This window comes from Parambassis ranga, chromosome 4 (genome assembly GCF_900634625.1).
Source record: "Parambassis ranga chromosome 4, fParRan2.1, whole genome shotgun sequence".
Classification (NCBI taxonomy): Eukaryota; Metazoa; Chordata; class Actinopteri; family Ambassidae; genus Parambassis; species Parambassis ranga.
Window position 1 is genome coordinate 5992383 of NC_041025.1, and position 19009 is coordinate 6011391.

The 19009-nt window shown below is 41.5% G+C and overlaps 2 protein-coding genes across 2 annotated transcripts; one reads left to right on the plus strand and one right to left on the minus strand.

Moving 5' to 3' along the window:
* The first annotated feature begins 399 nt into the window (after positions 1–399).
* On the plus strand, positions 400–11502 carry cc2d2a (coiled-coil and C2 domain containing 2A). The gene is made up of 38 exons (XM_028404614.1): positions 400–563; positions 676–757; positions 840–893; positions 1071–1151; positions 1241–1385; positions 1596–1687; positions 1774–1872; positions 1953–2033; positions 2119–2334; positions 2429–2588; positions 2672–2808; positions 2889–3020; positions 3925–4134; positions 4230–4336; positions 4425–4565; positions 4695–4851; positions 4956–5227; positions 5410–5587; positions 5679–5832; positions 5930–6077; positions 6298–6433; positions 6514–6717; positions 6806–6898; positions 6985–7076; positions 8061–8228; positions 8362–8419; positions 8502–8611; positions 8705–8801; positions 8884–8982; positions 9085–9261; positions 9642–9845; positions 9914–10003; positions 10098–10211; positions 10294–10428; positions 10527–10649; positions 10725–10783; positions 10876–11053; positions 11206–11502. The coding sequence occupies exons 3-38, from the start codon at positions 888–890 to the stop codon at positions 11389–11391; spliced, it is 4839 nt and encodes a 1612-aa protein (XP_028260415.1). The 5' UTR covers positions 400–563; positions 676–757; positions 840–887; the 3' UTR covers positions 11392–11502.
* An 841-nt stretch (positions 11503–12343) lies between these two features.
* Positions 12344–18773, minus strand: fbxl5 (F-box and leucine-rich repeat protein 5). The gene is made up of 11 exons (XM_028404518.1): positions 18647–18773; positions 17804–18019; positions 16871–16966; positions 16494–16689; positions 16028–16213; positions 15787–15912; positions 15385–15539; positions 15014–15096; positions 14187–14906; positions 13620–13768; positions 12344–13286 (listed from the first exon to the last, which is right to left on the minus strand). The coding sequence occupies exons 1-11, from the start codon at positions 18728–18730 to the stop codon at positions 13210–13212; spliced, it is 2088 nt and encodes a 695-aa protein (XP_028260319.1). The 5' UTR covers positions 18731–18773; the 3' UTR covers positions 12344–13209.
* Positions 18774–19009: the final 236 nt, after the last annotated feature.

Genomic DNA, 19009 nt, shown 5'->3' on the forward strand with positions numbered 1-19009 from the left:
TACACATATAATATGGTCAAGCTATATTTTTATACAAATGGTTGTACTGCTTCTTATACTGTTAGTATAAGGACTTGAATTATTTTACTTGATAAATCCTGAATGAATTATGAATTTATTTTCTGTGGGTGTTGAATCAGTAATAATTTAATAAACATTGCTGACAGCTCTTTAATTGAGATTATTATTTCACAAAAGGGCATCACGAAACGTGTGCGAGACAAAGCTATGGCAAAATGTTAACATAAACAGCGAGTACGGGTAGATGTTGCGCATTTGTGCCTTTTCGGATCCCGTAGTAGGCGGGACAAGCATACGCAATAGATTGACAGTTTATCAGGCGAATGAAAATCCAGAACTCCAGAGGGTGGGCGCATCGATCCTTCCATTCATGGTAGATTGAGAAGTAGTTTATGTCGTTACTAAGCAGCGAGAACGGGCTGGTTTGCTAAGTATTGGAAGGAAATAACAAGCATGAGCACAAGCGTTTCGAATTGATTTTTTTAAATACACACTACTAGTTATTATCGACAAATTTTTGTCGCCACACTGGCTTCGTCAAGGTAGTCATTTTTTGTTTGTTTATGTTACAAGTCACACTGGTGTTGTACGTCTGTGAGTTGCTAAGCTATAGTTAGCTCTGTCTTGAAACGAGCGCCTCTGTTTCTTTTCTAGTGACGTTCGAGAAAAGCTGCGAAAAAAACAACGTGATCTACAAGACACGTTAGTAAAAAACAAACACGAAGACGACGTTCAGGTACAGTTTTACTCATACTAAGAAACACACACACAGACCAAAGAGCTGCTGACGCTTTAGTAAATGTAACTATGCCCGATAGGCTCTGGTTCCACCCACCAAGTTGACTGAGGACCGGCGGAAAACAACAATGAAGGTTTGTTTGTTTGGCAGGCTGTAGTTTGTAGGTGGCCTTTCCGTGTGTACTGCTGGCTGCAGCACACAGCACTCTTCTCTTCTCTCCACCTTCTTCTGGCTGTAGCATGCTAAATAACAGTGTATGTTCGGATCAGCTGTTGTTGTCTATGTAAATCATAAGCATGTGTTACACCAGGAACCTGAAGATAGTGAGGAAGACCCAGGAGAGACTCTCAAACGCACATTAAGGGCTCAAAGACAGAGGCGGAAGAAAAGGGTATATATATTCCAACCTCTCTTTGTGTTTCCACTAATAGCTGTTGTACAGTTTACAGGTTTAACACTGTTGCTCTTGGTTTTCATCAGCTGCTTGAACAGTCCTCAGTCCAAGAATCTCATGATGACTATGTGGAGGAGATATCCGCCGTTCAGCACTATAGTGCAGATGAAGAGGCTGAGAAAGCAGAGAGTTCAGTGGTTTTGTCAAGACCACCGACCGGTTCACAGAGAGGTTTGTGTCCAAATCTTCCTTACACTTTGCCATTCAAAACAGCACTGTGTTCTTAACGTGTAGTAGGAGCATATCATATTTTTTAATTTACAAAATAACAGAAGATTCTCAGTATACAGTCATAGCTTTTCCTTTGTTAAACGGCACTAATCATAACTAGTATCAGTAACAAAAAAAACTGATCAGTAATTATTGTTTCATGTATTTTAGGTCTCTCCTTAAAAGCTCAGGGGACCTCCAGCTCTCAGCATTTAGATGACTTTGTGACACAACGCTTGGAAGAGAGGCTAAGAGCAGCCAGGGTAAACCCAGTTGCCTTTTCCACACAAACTGGCAATGTGTTTGAATAAGAGTTTGAAAGATGAATTTAGGCCCTCTTATCTTCCAGTCAAGAGGTGAGAACCTTCAGCAGGAGGCCTCTCTGGAGCCTGCTAGCCGCCTCCAGGGCCTAAAAGACAGAGAAACTGTAACAAGGTTTGACAGAGAGGTGAGCATCCACAGTACTTCTAACCATGGACTTTTGTAATGAAATCTGGAAGTGGAGGTTAACTTGCAGTGTGTTCACAGGCTGATCCAGACAGAGCTGGAAGACATGATGCCCTTCCTGCCATCAGCACTAGGGTTAAGTTCCGAGAAGCAGCAAGACGAGTAAGGCTGGATGAGTTAACAATTTCTTGTGCATAAATGAAACTGTGCTCTTATTAACCTTACTTACCCTTCTTCATAAAAACAGGCAGGAAAACATCTACCAACCGCTGAGGAGGCATACAATTTCTTTACATCATCTTTTGAGCCAGATCCTTCAGATGAGTCTGAACGAATTAGCAGGAAAAAACATAAACAAAGAAAAACAGCTGAGGAGGATGAAGATGATGATGGAGGACAAGAAACTGAAGAGCAGGAAGATGCGGAAGAAGATGAAGACATTCAACGTGAAAATGAAAACCAGGTATAAATACAACAATAACATTGTATTATAATTATTTGTTTTGTAGCTGCAGTTGCATTTCTAAAAAAACTTCATACTGTTCATCCTGCCATAGAGTGAAGATGCTCCTCTGGTACAAAATGAAGAGGAGGATTTATTTGCTATTGATCAAACACCTCGGGACTTCCTGGAAGTAAAGAAAGCAGAGTATATTGGGTACCGAAAACTTGTTCAGCGAAATACGGAGCTTCTATTTACGCCAAGCTTTCGATCAGGTAAAATATGATATGTATTGATCTACATGATGCATGTTTGTATTATGTCAAAATTGCCAATAAGTGAAATTTTATTTCCTTAGTTCAAACCTCCATTAAACTGCCTGAAAACATGAAACCTCGCTATTTGGAGGATGAAGGTTTCTATGTGGGGGAGAGGCCCCCTGTATCCCTGACCAATGAGAACATTCTGGAAAATCGCATTTTGAAAACAGAAGAGGTATTATCTTCATTCATGCTTAACATCTCAAAAATATCACAACCGTTTTTTGATTTCCTGCATGTTTTGTCTTCAATCAGGGAAAGAGGTGGTTTGGGGATGATGGCAGAATCATGGCTCTACCTGATCCCATAAAGGAATCATCTACAAGACCCCCTCTTTTCCACATGGAGGAGGACCTGGATCCTGCACTGCAGACTGTGTACAGGAAGGTCAGATACACCACGGCTACTGTGACTCTCACCTCAATCACCCCATTCATTTACCACATCTCAAGTGCAGTGCACATTGATACACCGAGAGTGTTGTGGTGCACATAGACATGACTGTTCTCTAACCCCTTTGCTTTTAGAAAAAAAGCAAAAGGGCAGTTTGGCCTTTAGTACAAAGGAACAGGGGTGAGGGAGGCCAGCACATCTGTGATATCTGTCCTGACAATATAAAGCTACATCAAAACCCTAACTGGGCTTTAAAAGTAAAACAAGCTGTGCCGTTACTTTTGAAGAGGAGCTGATGTTAACATTGAATTTGAGCTTTTAAATATCTAAGACTTACTAATCATAATAAAGATCAAAGTGATCTAAAACTGCATAACGTATTACTGTGTTGAATAAATGGCTATAGAAATGGTGAAATGGTACGGTAAATAGATTGATGGCTTGGGCAGGTTAACTCACCTTCTGATTGAGTGAGGAAAAATAAGTACCGTATTATTCTGTCTTTGTCTGGTCCATCTGTATCTTATTGGAAGCAGCTGACTCACTCTCGCCTGGTGTGCAGTGTAACAGGCCAAACAGCCTATGATAAATATGTAAACCATGAAACTACAAGAATTTTTAATGTGTTTACTGTAAGAAGCGTCTGTTCAGTATCTTCAGAGAACATATGTATTTTAATTCTACAGCCACAACTGTCATATAATTATCTAGAAAACAGAGTATTCGTTATGGCTTGGTGAGGTGTTTGTTGTTGTCATGCATGGCTTTTAATACTCCCAGGTGGTGTTAATAATCTTTCCAAATATTCTCGCAGGCAGAGCACACAACTATATTTGTTTGGTACTGAAAATCATTTTCTACAACATTGCCTGTTGAATGAGGTTAATTTGTCTTCCAGGCGCTGAAGTCCAAGTATGCAAATCTGTACATTGCTGGTGCAGCAGACCCCGAGGGAGACTATCAGCTTGACGTTGATGTTTCTGGGCTCATCTTCTCCCATCACCCACTCTTCAGCCGTGAACATGTCCTGGGGGCCCGTTTAGCTCAGCTGTATGATCAGTACCTCACCAGGCAACAAAATAACCTGACAGGGCACCTCACTGACAAGGTAAATTCCACCACCATACTGTGTGTAGTCAAGCCACCATTGAATGACCTGGATTGCGTTTGGAAATCAATAATTTCTCAATTTTCCCATTTTAGTTGAATGGATTGAGAAGTGCTCTTCGGAATATGCTGGACATCCATGGTGGACAAAACCTCACACAGGCCATGCAGCAGAGGATCTCTGAGTACAGTCTGGAGGTTAGGTGAGTTGATCGGCTCGCCTTCCATTTATGATGCACAGCCTAGAACTGTGCATATGTAGCACAAGTAGTAATCCTCCTGTTTGTACAGGAGCACTCGAATGCTGCGGGACAGCGAGCAGGAAAAAGATAGAACTCTGCTAAAGAACATAATTAAAGTGTGGAAGGAGCTCAAGGCTTTGAGAGAGTTTCAGAAGTATACCAACACACCCTACAAGCTTTATCTCAGAAGGTAACATGAACAGAAAAGTCACATCTTACTTCTAATGTGCTTTTGATCTCCATATGATGGTAATGCTCTTTGTAACATGCCATACACCCTCTAATTAGTGATCATAATCTGTGTCGTTCATCGCTGCAGAGAGAATGTGGATCAGGCATCAGATGAACGGGAGTATGAAAATGAAATCTTGGCAGAGATTGTGGAATTAGAGGCAGAGAGTGAGGAGGATTACCAGAAAAAGCTGCTGGATTACAAGAAACAACTGGAGGAGTGGAAACTCTGGAGAAGGAAACAGGTGCAAACCCATTTAACAGCTGTAGAGCCTTGTCACTTTCTTCATCAGGCTCCAGCATTGATTTTTTAACAGATATTCACATCAACACATATTCCGTCTTTCAGAAAGGCAAAAAGATAAAGAGAAAAAAGAAGAAGAAAAGCCAGGCACAGGAAGACACAGAGGAAGAAGATGGAGACCAGGAATGCAGTGAATCAGAAGGGCCTGTTGAAGAAGGTCCTCCAAAACCAGAGCCCCCTGAGAGACCAGACGTTGCCTCTATAGAGCAGCGGGTGAGGGAGAAGGCCTCCAAGATACGCAGGAAACCAGGAGAGGCAGTTCTCATCCCTGAGCTGTCTGCATCTGGAAACATCACCGCTAGCGATCGTTGCCCTAGGTATGAACATGAACACAGGAAGTTTTACAAAAAACATGATCCAAATAATATGGTGTAAAAATACAGTTTAAAATCAAAATAGAAAATAAATCCCTTTAGTATCAGAATATTTGACACAAATGAAATACTGTACACTGTAGTACTGTGGATGTTTGTCATTATATTTCCTTTCTCCATTTTAGGGATGAAAATGCTCGTAGGGAAGATGTTTCTAGGCGCTCTCTTTTCATCAAGATCCTATACAATGACAAAGAAGTTTCTAGAACAGACAGCCGCTCACTGAACAGTGACTTCAGGGTGCACTTTGGACAGATTTTCAATCTAAAGATAGTTAACTGTCCCCGCAGCATTAATTTGCAGGTAAAATCCTTCATTCTTGCTGCCTTAAATCTATGCTTGTCTGTAGTGTTTTGTCATCACCGCTGTGTGTGTTTGTACTGTGTATGAGCAGGTGTTTGAGGAGATTGGAGCATCATGCTTCCTCCTGGCTCAGGTGTTTGTTCCAGTGCCTGAGCCCACAGTCCTGACAGGAACGGCCCCGGTCGAAGAATTTGAATTTAGCAGCAACCAGAGAGTGATGTTCGACCACAAGGGAGTTGGAAGTGGTAAAGGCCCAAAACACTCACAGATGTAGTCAATGCACATCTTGTATTTCTCTAACAGATAGTTTACTTCCCTCTTTCACACTGCATGTCTCCTCAGATGTGAGTTTGGTCTTTGAGTCTGATAGCAATAACAGACAGATCCTGTTGACTTCTGGGAAGGTGTCCTGCTGTGTTTCTTGGGGCATTGGGGACGATGATGTTCCACTGGCACCTCCCGTTTCTCAGCATGCTGGTGGTATACACAGGTAGTACATCTCAAAGGAAAACTAATGATTATCAGCTGGGCTTATTTTATTTGAAGAAGAAGATGTTCCTGAATCCTTACTCTGTATTTAGGATAGTTAAGTGTTGAACAGTACCTTATTACCAGTGTATTTCGGATATGTTTTTCTACAGAAAGATGTTGTGTAAGTCTCTTTTATAGTAATTTATAGTAATCATTGTCTGTCTCTATCTCGATAATAGTTTGGGCCGTCTTGATGCTGTCACACACATCGGAGCATCTGGACTGTATGACATGAAAAAAATCAGCGAGTGGGCCACACAGTCACGACTGGATCCCAACGATCCAAAAAATGCTTCCATCATGCAGCTGCTAAAAGTGAGTATCAAACTATTGAGGTGATCTACAGTAGTCTACAAACTGAAAACTCCAAATGAAACCCTTTGTATCTGTGCTAGGTAGCCAGTAGTGGAGAGGTAACAGCTCCAGAGTACTTCCGTCTAGAACACCTACAGGAGGAGTTTAACTTTGTGACCGATGAGGAGTTGGAGAGTTCCAAAAGGTTTCGCCTGCTCAAGCTGAGAAACCAGGAAGCGGCAGAGTTTCGCAACTATAAATTTGTTCCTGCTCAGGAGAGCGAGATCCCTGATAAGGTGTTCCAGGTTAGCCCTCCATTTTTATGGGTTTTCTATGGCAGAATATTGATGTGATGGCTCTGTATGAAGCTAATTCTATTATTTCTGGTTTCAGGAATATGAAAACAGATTGAAAGAGGGAGACATTATTGACACCAAAGAACATTTGGATTCACACAGAGCTCTTGTGGCCAAATACCTTCAGAAGGTAAGCAGACACATTGGATGTTAACATACTTTCTATCCAACAATTAGCACATGTACGTGTAGTGTAATGTTGCTGTTCTCCCACAGATCCGAGAATCAGTCATCAACAGGTTTCTTCTTGCCAAACATCACTACCTACTGTCTGACCTGGTGACAGAAGAAGAGATACCGAGCATTGGGTAATAACTCATTATTAACTGACTGGTATGAAAGACTGATATCTTTCAAAGGTGGCTGGCTTGGCTGTTTGTATGATGCACGCTACAAGTTAAAGCAAAAAAACTGTCTTTCTTGCACTAAATACTAATCATACACGGCTACTTTCATGTTTTCTGTATATCTGACGCCTGTTCCTCTTGTCAGTTTGAGTTGAATTGAAGGATTACTCCTGCACTCCCAGCTCTGTCTGTAAAGGAAAGGTTCGATAATTTGGATGAACTTAAACTATGGGCTCAACAGTTAAAGCAGCCCATCAAAAAAGAGGGACAGGCCCAACATAAATCACACACTGATGTAAGAATGTTTCTTGGCCTGATGCTGCTTGATGTTGAGCTCAACGCTGCATTCCCGTAGCTGAGTTAATTTTCTCCTCTGGAGGCAGTGAAGGTGGTGTTTTAGAGCAGTTTCACAACATGTGGACAGAATCACAGTAAAACTCAAATTCATTTCAGCACTTGATTCATGCATACACATCACTGCCATGTCAGTTGTTGGGTGTTACTTGCATACTTGGTTGAAATTGTATTTCTTTTTCTGTTTCATTTTTCTGCTATTCTTCTGCCTTGCATGTTTTACAGTGGTGCAGGTCCTGGGTATGTTTTAGATTTTTTTCTTTTTCTCCCTCCCTTTGTGTTTTCCTTTCTCTATTTAGCCTCTACACTCATAATAGACGTGTTGCAGTATTTAGTCCCTTCAGACGTTTTGCTTTAATATACCACAATGTAATACTGAATATTTATATAGTAACTAAATGACACTGTTAAAAAGGCCACATTTGTTGACGACTGATCATAAAATTGCAAATAACTGGAGGGACTGAGTACTGCTCAGACTGAAACAGTCCTATCCCTTTAACACAATGAAAAATATTGTAATCATGCTACAAGGCTTATTCATTTTAAGTGTAATATGTAATAAAATAATGTGTTTGTTGTGACAATCAGGATTCTGGGAATAAACCTATTCAGACTAGCTGAACCCAAGCGGCCACTGAAACCTCAGCGTAAAGAAAGAAAGAAGCTGGCGGCTCAGAACCTGTCTGACGGCGACATCAAGCTGCTTATTAATGTCCTCCGGGCCCATGACATCCCTGTTCGCAGATCCCAGAGCAAGTGAGTAATGCCAGATAAGATCAACGTACTGTATATAGGGAAACATCTTATTTCTGTTGAGTGACTAGGCTACACATTTTTTCCCTACACCTGACAAGATACTGAATTTTGTTTTAATGGCTTATTACTTCAGTAAACCAGGACAGTCATCTCAGAGTGCCATCCAGGGGAGCGATTGGTACCTCAGCCAGGTACAGCACACTTAGCCTAACTTCACAGTTGTCTGTATTTTGATACTACAGGATCTTTGTTAAGTGTTTGTGTGTGATGTAGGTACAAGTGAGGCCTTTTGTGGAGGTTTCCTTCCAGCGTGCAGTACTCCAGACAACCACAGCTGACGGACCAAACCCATGTTGGAATGAAGAGCTGCAGCTTCCGTTTAGGTGAACAGATGTGGTTTTTAAAGTGTGTCTTTTATTTTATTGTGGAAATAGTCATTCACAATAACAAATAAATCAATACCCTACTCTCAATAGTGCCCCAAATGGTGACTACAGCTCTGCCAGCTTGCAGTCTGTCAAAGATGAAGTCTTTATCAATATATTTGATGAAGTGGTTTATGAAACTGGAGTGGTGAGTACTGCACACTGTACATGGTTTCTCCCCTAACACAGGATTCATGTTCTTGAATTGCATTAACTGTATGTTTTTTCAGACTGAGAAAGACAGAGGGAAAGCTGTTCACACCTGGGTAGAGAGGCACTGGCTCGGTTCAGTCAAGATTCCTTTCAGCACTATTTACTCTCAGTCCAGGGTGAGTCTACATTATGTAATTGATTAGTACAAAGCTGGAAACAGCAGTGACTGCCTGGATTTCTGGATGATGGGTTATTTTCTTTATTGTGTCTACTCTCAGATTGATGGAACATTCAAAGTGAACACGCCAGCTGTGCTTCTAGGGTACAGCAAGGAGCACAGCCATGGTGGAAATGGTGGTTATGATATGTTGCGGAATGTGAGTGATGGAACATATATCACGCTGTTCATCACTATCGAACCTCAGCTGGTGCCCGGAGAGTCAATTAGAGAAATGGTATGTCATGTCCTAGTCCTAATTTTAAGGATGGGTTGTGTCTGTTTTGTAGATGCCATTCTGCATCAGTCTTCTGGTTCATGCATGTTCCTAGAAGCTTCTTTCTGTATGCATTGTTGGCCATTATTTTTATAATAATTCTTTTATTGAAACTGTTTAATCAGTAGCCATATTTTTGCATTATTTTTTTACGTTTTATGTCCACTGATTTGCTTTTGCTCTGCTGCATGCACTAGATAAAGGAATTGAAGGTAACTGTCCATTAGAACTCTTACCCTTTTTTCATTTAATTATTTCAGCATCATAATACTGCTTGTAATATTTGCTTTTATTGAGGTGCTGACTATTGAGTTACAATAGCTTTTGACCTATCAATGCAGTTTGACAGCCAGGAGGATGAGCGTTTGCTGCAGGCTGCAGAGAGATTTGAGAGAGAGGCGGCACAGCGCTACCCAGACAGACCATGCTTCACTACAGTCATAGACCTGAACGGAAAGACTGTCTTCATCACGCGTTATATTCGATCACTCAACCCTCCCCAGGAGTTCCTAGATGCATTCCCCAACAACCCACAGGAAGCCATGGTAAGTACCATCAACTGAATGTAGACAACACATTGCTTCTCTAACTGGATTATGCTGTCCTCACTCAGTCCCTGGTTGCTCGGTTTGTGTCGCTCATCCCATCTCTGCCTGACCGAGTTGCTTTTCCCGGAGCCTGTGATCTGTGGAGCACCTGTGATGTGAGTGAACCTCATTTCCTTCTCTGATTTTTGACTTAGGAGGGAAAAGGCGCATCTTACAATACATTGCGTTTCCTCCTTTTGTTTTTTATAGCAATTCCTCACCCTGCTAGCGGGAGATGAAGAAGAACATGCTGTACTGCTGTGTAACTACTTCCTGTCAATGGGCAAAAAAGCATGGCTGATAATTGGCACAGCCATACCAGAGGTGGGTGACATTTTTTTATTGAGTCTGTAATAAATACTAGAGATAAATAAGTACTTGTCAAAACAACATGTGAATTTTTCAGGGACCCACCGCGTACGTTCTGACCTTAGAGCAGAATCGCTACTTTGTCTGGAATCCGAGCAGTGGCCAGCGCTATGGGCAGTATGACACCTTCTGCCCATTGCAAACAGTTGGCTGCTTGGTCAGTGCTGACAATGTGAGTGAGAGCAGCTTTATTACATTGAACATGATAATGACATCATTATTCTTTCCTATAGTTTTTAGTTAATATTTTCATTTATTTTCTGTATTTAGGTTTGGTTCAATGTTCAAGAATATACATTACCAATGACGATGAGTTTTGACATCACAAAAGGCAATTTATGGAAACCCTTTTTCTCCCGATCCTTCTCCCACCCTGGGCTGTCTAGTGTACAGGTGAGTGTCCAGAATATCTGTTCCTGTGACATGTTATGTTGTATGGGATTTATTCATTTTCCTGTTTGTCTTTAGCCGGAACAGCTGGTGTATCGCTACACAGACAAAGCAGCCGCAGCAGAGCTCCAGCACAGGTAAGTGACAGCAGCTTAGCTTGTCACTTTTCTCACCGTTTTCTGTTCGCTACAACTGCTGGTCACACAAAGCCCACTCCTACTCTCTACAGAATCGAGAAGATTCTTAAGGAGAAGGTCATGGAGTGGCGTCCTCGGCAGCCAACCCGCTGGAACCGGTACTGCACTAACACCCTAAAGCATTTCCTGCCCAAATTAGAGGTGAGCAGCGTGCAGGACTTGGCTGAGGGGCACCGCCATCAGTTGCAGAGCCTTCTGGGAGACATCAGGGTAAATCTGACAGGGTGTGATTGTAAAAAGTCTTTCGACTATGTCTCTGTTTCATGTCATCAATCTGTTCTCTCCACTGTGGACTGGTCTGTGCTTCATAAGAGCTGGCATAAGTGCATGAGTTCACTAACATTTCTCTTTTTTTTTTTAAGATTTCAGGCTTCCCCCTCCATCTGCCGTTCTCTGAGATTAGGCCCATCATAGAGGCAGTGTACAGCACCGGAGTTCACAATGTTCAAGCATCAAATGTGGAGTTTGCCCTGGCTGTGTATGTGCATCCATACCCTAATAATGTCTTGTCTGTGTGGGTGTACCTGGCCTCACTTATTCGCACATGAGTCACTGATCCCACAGTTCATGCATAAATGATCTTTACCACAGTTGATTTTATTTAAAGGTAGGGTAGGAGATTTTATTCTGATGCACTTTTTGTTAAATTATTGTAACTTCTTTTTACAATGCGATAGCAACTGATTAGTTCAGCAGTTTTGCTTTAAATCGAAGAATATTAAACATCCGTGGAAGCTATAAAACACTAAAAACATCAGCCAATCCTCCGGGATGACCCTGCGCAGAGTATTGGCTGCTTGTCACTCTCTTCCTGCTCTGTGTGCACCAGAGAGGTACGTGCATGATGGCCGAAGTCACAGACCGCAGCTCATCTTCAGGTAATGCGCGTCCATGTGATTGGGAGGCGTGGCTTCTCTGAGCTCACCCCGAAGCCACGCCTCCCAACCAGTCTGGGACTTCGGCCATCATGCACGTACCTCTCTGGTGCGCGCAGAGCAGGAAGAGAATGAGCCAGTGAACCAGCCAACTATACGCGCAGGGGCACCGCGCAGGATTGGCTGATGTTTTTAGCGTTTTATAGCTTTCACAGATGATTAATATTCTTCGTTTTAAAGCAAAACTGCCGAACTAATCAGTTGCTATCGGATTGTAAAGAGAAGTTACACTAATTTACCAAAAAGTGCATCAGAATGAAATCTCCTACCCTACCTTTAAGTACATTACTCAGTTTTTTTATACTGTATCTAAAATGAATTGAAGACACATATGTACTTTCTTATTGTACCATAGAGAGCTATTTTTAAGGCATATGAATGTGTGGATGTAAAAAAAAAAAACTCTTACAAAAAAATAAAAATAAAAAATCACCTGACGAATTTGTTGCAGGACTGTTGTACTGAATTGCATTAGTTGTACAAATTCTTGGGATCTTGAAATACTGAGTGTGTCGAGGCACTTTACAAATTGTGCTTACACAAATATTTATATAACCAGCTGCAGTTTCTAACGCTAGGATATTTTTATTGATTTGTAATGAACTGAACATTTCCAACAGAACTCATGCAAGACTTGAACAAGAAAAGAAATCCTGCTGCAATAAGATAAATCATGTGGTACTGTAGTTGTCGTGCCTCTCCCAATATCGGGGTGATTATTCTAGGTCTCTCTCTCAAATTCTCTGAAAGCTCTGCATTGTTGAGTGTATCAAGATCTCTCTGTGAACATTGGTCCATTTCTTTGTCCATTGGAGTGCATACAGAAAAAAACAACTTTTTGTAGTGCAGAGGGACTGAACATGTGTCATCACAAATATGGATAAAATGTGTAAACCTGTATCGCAACTCCATGTATTAATTTCTATGTCAGTACATAATGCCCCAGTAGAAAATGGTTTCTGTGCCAGCATCAACAGTAAACTGAACATCTAGGCATGGCAGCAGAGGGCATCCAAAGCACTCCTATGTACAGACCATAACCGTCAACAACATATCAGCCATCCAAATCAGTCGGCTTCAATCAAAAGTTGTTTCACTTTGTTCCTACAGTCAGACTTAACAACAGAGGTGGAACGGAACTTCTGTATAGCTACAGAAAACACTAGTAAGTACTTGGTGTTTCTGTGTCAATAGTTTTTAACTTGTTCCAATCCAAAAAAAGAACTAGAATGTACATTAGCTAACACTTTAAATCCTTTATCTTTTTCCTTTTTAAAGGACTATTTCCATTAATTATTGATGGAAATAATAGGAGCACAAAGTAGTTTTATCAAGAAACATTGTGACACCAAAATACAGCAAATGGTATTCCCAGGATAAAGTGCAATAGAAAAGAGACGTGACATGTTAGGAGAGCATTGCTTGGCAGGATCACTCTCCAGAGCGACAGCAGGCTCTGAAACCACACTGTAGGTTCTGGCAGCCGCTGGCCGTGTCTGCATGCGGACCTAGAGAGAAACACAGCACAGTGGTCAGCTGCTGACCCTCATACTATATCCACAATGTTATTCTAACTAGTATATAGTATACATGTCTGGTATATAGTTAAGGCACCAAACTGGCTGCTGAAATGTATACTTACCTTCCACATCAGGAGCAATGGTTACTTACACTTCGGACATGCGCTATGCAAGTGGGGTTAGTAATGCTTGTTACATATGCCATACACTGTCCAATGTATTTATAGTCACCAGGAATACTCAGTTACACCTAAACTTTGGCCTTTACAAGAACACCTTTGTGGAAAATAAGCATGCACGGGTTTGTTTCACTTGTGTTACCGTTAATGTTGTCGCAGTAATAGAAGTGTTCATCATTGAGGGAGGGACATGCTGACACCAGCTCCTGCAGCCCCACCTCAGTGATGAAGAGGCAGCCAGACAAGTTGAGATGCTCCAGGACAGGAAGCCCCCCACGCTGAGACAGAGCCCTGGAACAGACACAGCGCAGCCTCAGTACAGGTACAGCAACATGCAGACCAACAGTGGAAACATCTATGAACAGATAATCCAGTCTTAGCCTAATAAGGGCTGTACTGTTGACTGTACTGTGTCACCATTAATCTTAACACCGATGATCACATCTGCACATCCCCATTTTATTTAGCTAGGTAAATAAATACCCACATACAACACATAAGTAATTACACCATCTTTTCATTTTAACTACCTCTGAAAATGACACTGCACTAAATATTTTAAACTGCTGCAGTGCAATGTGACAAATGTGGTATTTTACTGCTGAGAACAATGACTCATTTATGTACTGAATAACAATAGAAACATGTTAATAAGGCTGTCGTGCTTATTTCAGTTGCGAGTTTAAAAACAGAAATGCGGAAGATTTACCTCAAGCCCAAATCAGTGACTTGATAGCATCCAGAAAGACTCAGAAATCTCAGGGAACGTTTTGAACAGCCAGTCCTGTTTGCAGACCCCACACACTGCAGGCCCCCAGATGGGAAGCATTTAGTCCGGAATTCTGCAGTGCTGATTCTGGTAGTTCCTGAGTCACTCTGGGGCCCTGTAAAAGTCCTGAGGGCCATGTCACTTGTGCAGCAGGTGGAGTGACCGCAGAACATTTCCCCAGAAATGGTGTACTGCTGATGCAAATAGGAGGTATTTAAGCTAGTCCTGTGCCCACGCCTCCTGCTCCTTCTGCAACAGCACGAGTTTCCAACAAGCTGTGCCTCAACAAAGGTTTCTGAGTCAGGGAGAGACATCCCACCATGACGGCTCCACTCTGCAGCATCTTCAATATCAGCAAGGTCTGAAGAATCCAGGACCCAGACTTTTGTAGGCATGCAGGCAGATCCCCAGCGTCCAGTCCCCTGCTTGAAAATGAAGGCCTGCTTCTTTTGACCCACTGGATGCAGGTTTCTCTCACCCATGAGTGAGATGGGTACTGGGCTGCTTTTCAGAAGCTTGGCTCTTCGTTTATCATCGCAGACAGACGACAAGAGGTCACCCAACCCAACAGACAGTTTCTTCAATGTGTAATCCGTGATTTTCTCACACCCTGACAAATCCAGGTGCTCCAGAGAGTGACAAGCTCCAAGAGATGACCAGCTGGAAAAGGGGATGAGAGAAAGAACATAGTCAGAACACAGTCCTGAGTTTTCTGTACATACAATATTGCCTTGAGCAAAATAAAAAGAAATCAACTTAATATTTACCTGTCAAATGCAAAATCTGTAACATCGGTCTGAGTCAAGTCCAAATGAGTAATATTGGGACAGAGACTGAGGATTTGTCTGACCTAAAGGGGGAAAAACACAATTAATTACAATTACAAAACACAGTATTTTCCCAAAAGAGTAGTTAATCAATGGCTCAGCTCAGACCCAGCTAAGTAGGAGCCACACTTAACATGGACACGATCAAACTTATGCTAAAGAACACTGGTGTACATTCTGAAAATGCATGTAGGGGCACCACAGTGAGGAAGACTCCATCAACAACGAGTCTTCTTAACATATAGCAACACTATTTGTGAAGAGGGCTAATCAACATTCAGAGTCACCATAAAGATTTTTGTGGCGCATACCATTTTACTTGAGACTGTAGAACTGTATGCCAGAATGATGGACTTGACAGATGAACCCACAGCTGGAAGAAGGTTCTGGATAATCCCATTTAGGAGCCTCTTCTCTCGCTGAGCAGTGTTAATTGCCAAGGAGCCTTCAGTGTGGCCTGACACATCTGACAAGACAACAAACAAGACCGCAGAACAACTAGACGTGAGCACTTGGTACGTCATGGGTCCATTTGCCAACGTACGTTTAAATATCATTAGTAAACCATTAATAACAGCGGTTAATGCGTTTTTAATGGCATTTATTGGGGGCAGGATTTTTAGGTATGAAACAATCGATGGCACTATAATGACATTTTCTGTCCTCTTGTGAATGCTTAATACTAGTTTACTTAAAAAACAGACAAGGCTTACCAGATTCATCAACATCTGCATCCTCATCCCATTTCTGATAGGCCCGGCCCTCATTCTGCCGACTTTTTACCCAGTCCTCATCTGGCTCCTGGTCAAATTCCCCAGGTGGCCCACTATAATAATCGCCTACATTAGAGGCAACCAAATGTTAGTCAGCAGGACACCACCAGTGCATACTTAAGTAAATACTATAAACCTCCCCTGTGTAAGATAGTTATCATCAGCTGTAACAGGAGCCTACCTCTGGCCCAGCGTACAGGGTAAAGGTGCCTCCACAAGGAGCCAGTCTTAGCTAGCTCGGACCATGAGCTGCACACTTGACTACAGCGACACAGGTCTTCGGGGCCCAAATAATGAAACAGCCTCAGCATGATTTCCGTCGGGAGCTGCAAGATGTGGGCTGACGAATTTCTGTTCTTTTCTAGTTCTGAGGGATTGGACAAAAAAGCTTTGCTTATAACTTCAAATATCAAAATAACAACATACATCTTTCAGCTTTTAAAACAAGTCAATTTGTCTGCAGGCAAACATCTTGTGGCCATGGTTGTACTTAGTTTAACATATCTTCGCTGTCTATGCAATTGATAGTTTTACTGAACAAACAATTTATTAGACATTTGTAAGTAAGAACAGCAGTGTCAGAGAAGCCTGGAAACAGTGCTGTAGTTTAAATATGAGAAACATGAATTGTAAATATAGTTACTAACCGTAATCTGTCTTCTCATGATCAGAGTATTTAAAAGCCTTTTGCAGCTCCTCTGCCTGGCTCCACAGACTGAAGCCCTTCAGCACCTCCGCAGCACAGTCCCACTGCTGTTGGTTGCAGTGTTGTGCTATCACCTGCTTCTTGATGTCCTTGAGCTCCTCATAGGTGAAGTACTGCATAAGCATAGGCTGAAACACCTGCAACGAGTCTCCTTGGTTTACACTTTGCAACAGTGCAATTTACTAGTATATGAACACAGAGAGATTTTAGAAACGACTTCTTTAAAATGCTATGTTTTTAGTCTTATCCATTATGCGTGTATGGAATCAATTAAAAGTACCTCCGTTACAAACAGAAACAAATTTGAGCAACTTATACCTCTTCTTCTTCCTTCATGTGGGGCAGAAAGTCCTGTGTAAAAGCTTCTAGTCTCTCCTTCAGCTGCTGAGCATAGTTAAGCTGCTCATATTCACTCTAAAAACAAATATCAAGTATTAATTCAATGTCTGTGTCTCACTTACATATTCACTCACTACTTCCTATGTAACAGCCACACAACAATTGCTATTTTACATTGTGCTACCCTGTATTGTGGTATTGTAAGCAGAACGCTGTCTGCAGGGGGTGATTATCAGATGTGCTAATTACGATTTTAACTTTTTTTAGACCTTGTTCAATTCAAGCCAATTGTTGTGGTATCTTATGAGAAACACCTTTCCTTCAGCCAGGACGCAGGCTCTTACTGCAAACACAGAGAATGTTCCTTTTCTGTTTTAGAAAATGTCAGTGTGGAAATTCTGATTTACACAATTGCATCATTCTGGAAAGCCCATTTTTAGGTTTGCCCATGGCTTGAGAGAGAACAATAACTTCTCTCCCCTTGTCAAGCAGATCACATAAACAAACCCAGCCACCCTTGCACAGTGCTGCCTGTTGAGGTCTGCATCCAGCCTTTTCCTTAATACTTCAAATCTAAACTTTTAACAGCTTTAAACTAATTTTACAGAACTATGAAGCCTTTAATATAAATAAACAAACATCTAAAAGTCATAATTTCCTGCATTTCTATCTGACAAAATAACAACTGAAATACTGTTGCTTGTACTGGTGTCTTTGGGTGGCTAACATGATGGTTATTCTAATGAAAGAGTGCGAGCATCCCTCTATAAGCTAAGCTTGGTAAAGCTCAGGCATTAGTGGCATGAATGTTAAACTAATGTCTTTTTCTGTGTAGCCATTTCTTTATGCTTCCACAAGTGGAATTTAGGGCCAAGGCATGAAAAACAAATCTCAAACTTCTATGTAGATTACCTTAACACTGTGCAAGCCTTTTTCAAAGAGGGACAACATCTCTGAAAGTTTGTTGTCAGCATGCACATTGTACGCAGTGCAGCAGCGCTGTTGCAACAGGCCGATAATGTACTCATTCTCAATTTGTTCATGCATCTTGAACTCCTTGAAGGTGGCGCACAGTGACTGTAGAAATGAGCGGAAATCATTGTTGTTGGAGAAGTTGGTTTTTGACAGCTGTTAAAAAAAACAAATGAAAAAAGTGAGTCATTTATTATCTCGTTGTCCTTGTATTTACAGTGAAATCCGTGTATATTTGTAATCGCTAGCACGTCTACTGTTGGCATTAGATCACGAACAATAATTGACACAACAATTGCAAAAACAACAGAGCTACAGGGAAACATACGTTAGCACACCCGTTAGCTAGTGGCGCCAAATGAGGTCAGATACATATACCGTTGTATTTAAGAAGGTCTAACACAATGTTGTGATGCTAAAAGCACATTGCATAACAAGCTATGGTGAAAGTTACTAAAGCTAACAAACAGGGCGCACGCCTTAGTTCGAGTGAGGATGGGCTACTAAAACTGTAATGAGAGCAACTTAATACGTGATTCAAAGTGCTAGCTAGGTAAATACTTCTCTGTAACACTACCTCCAGAAGTCTAACCACATATCTACAGTTGCAGCGTAGACAAGACAGAGACAATCATACCGACAGCTCATTGCTTCGGCTGACTCAACCCCGCTGCTACAACCTACGTGCTAACTAGCATGCTAGATGGCGTTCCCTATCATTTAGCTATACACCGTCATATATTTCTTTGTTAAATTCATAATAGACAACTAACATGAACACACCTTTTCGCAGTACAAGCCCACTAGCTGCTTCATACGCCAGTGTGGGCCAGTAAAAACATCCACCTCGTCCGGAAAGGGAGCCATCTTCACTGGACTTCACTGCGTCATCTGCGCAGTTGGCTAGATACGATCAAACAAGGAGGCGTACATGAACGGCCCACGTGACCCCAACTTTAAAATGTGGCTCAGCAGAAATACAATAACATACTTCTAAAATGTTTAGTAGTCAGCACATTAATACGTAATCCATTTATAAAAACAAATGTAACATAATACGAATAACTGTTTACACAATGTCTGGTTTTGAATGTATTTAATTTTTGTAATTATTAAGACAATAAAAACGTGTTGGTAATGAAAGTA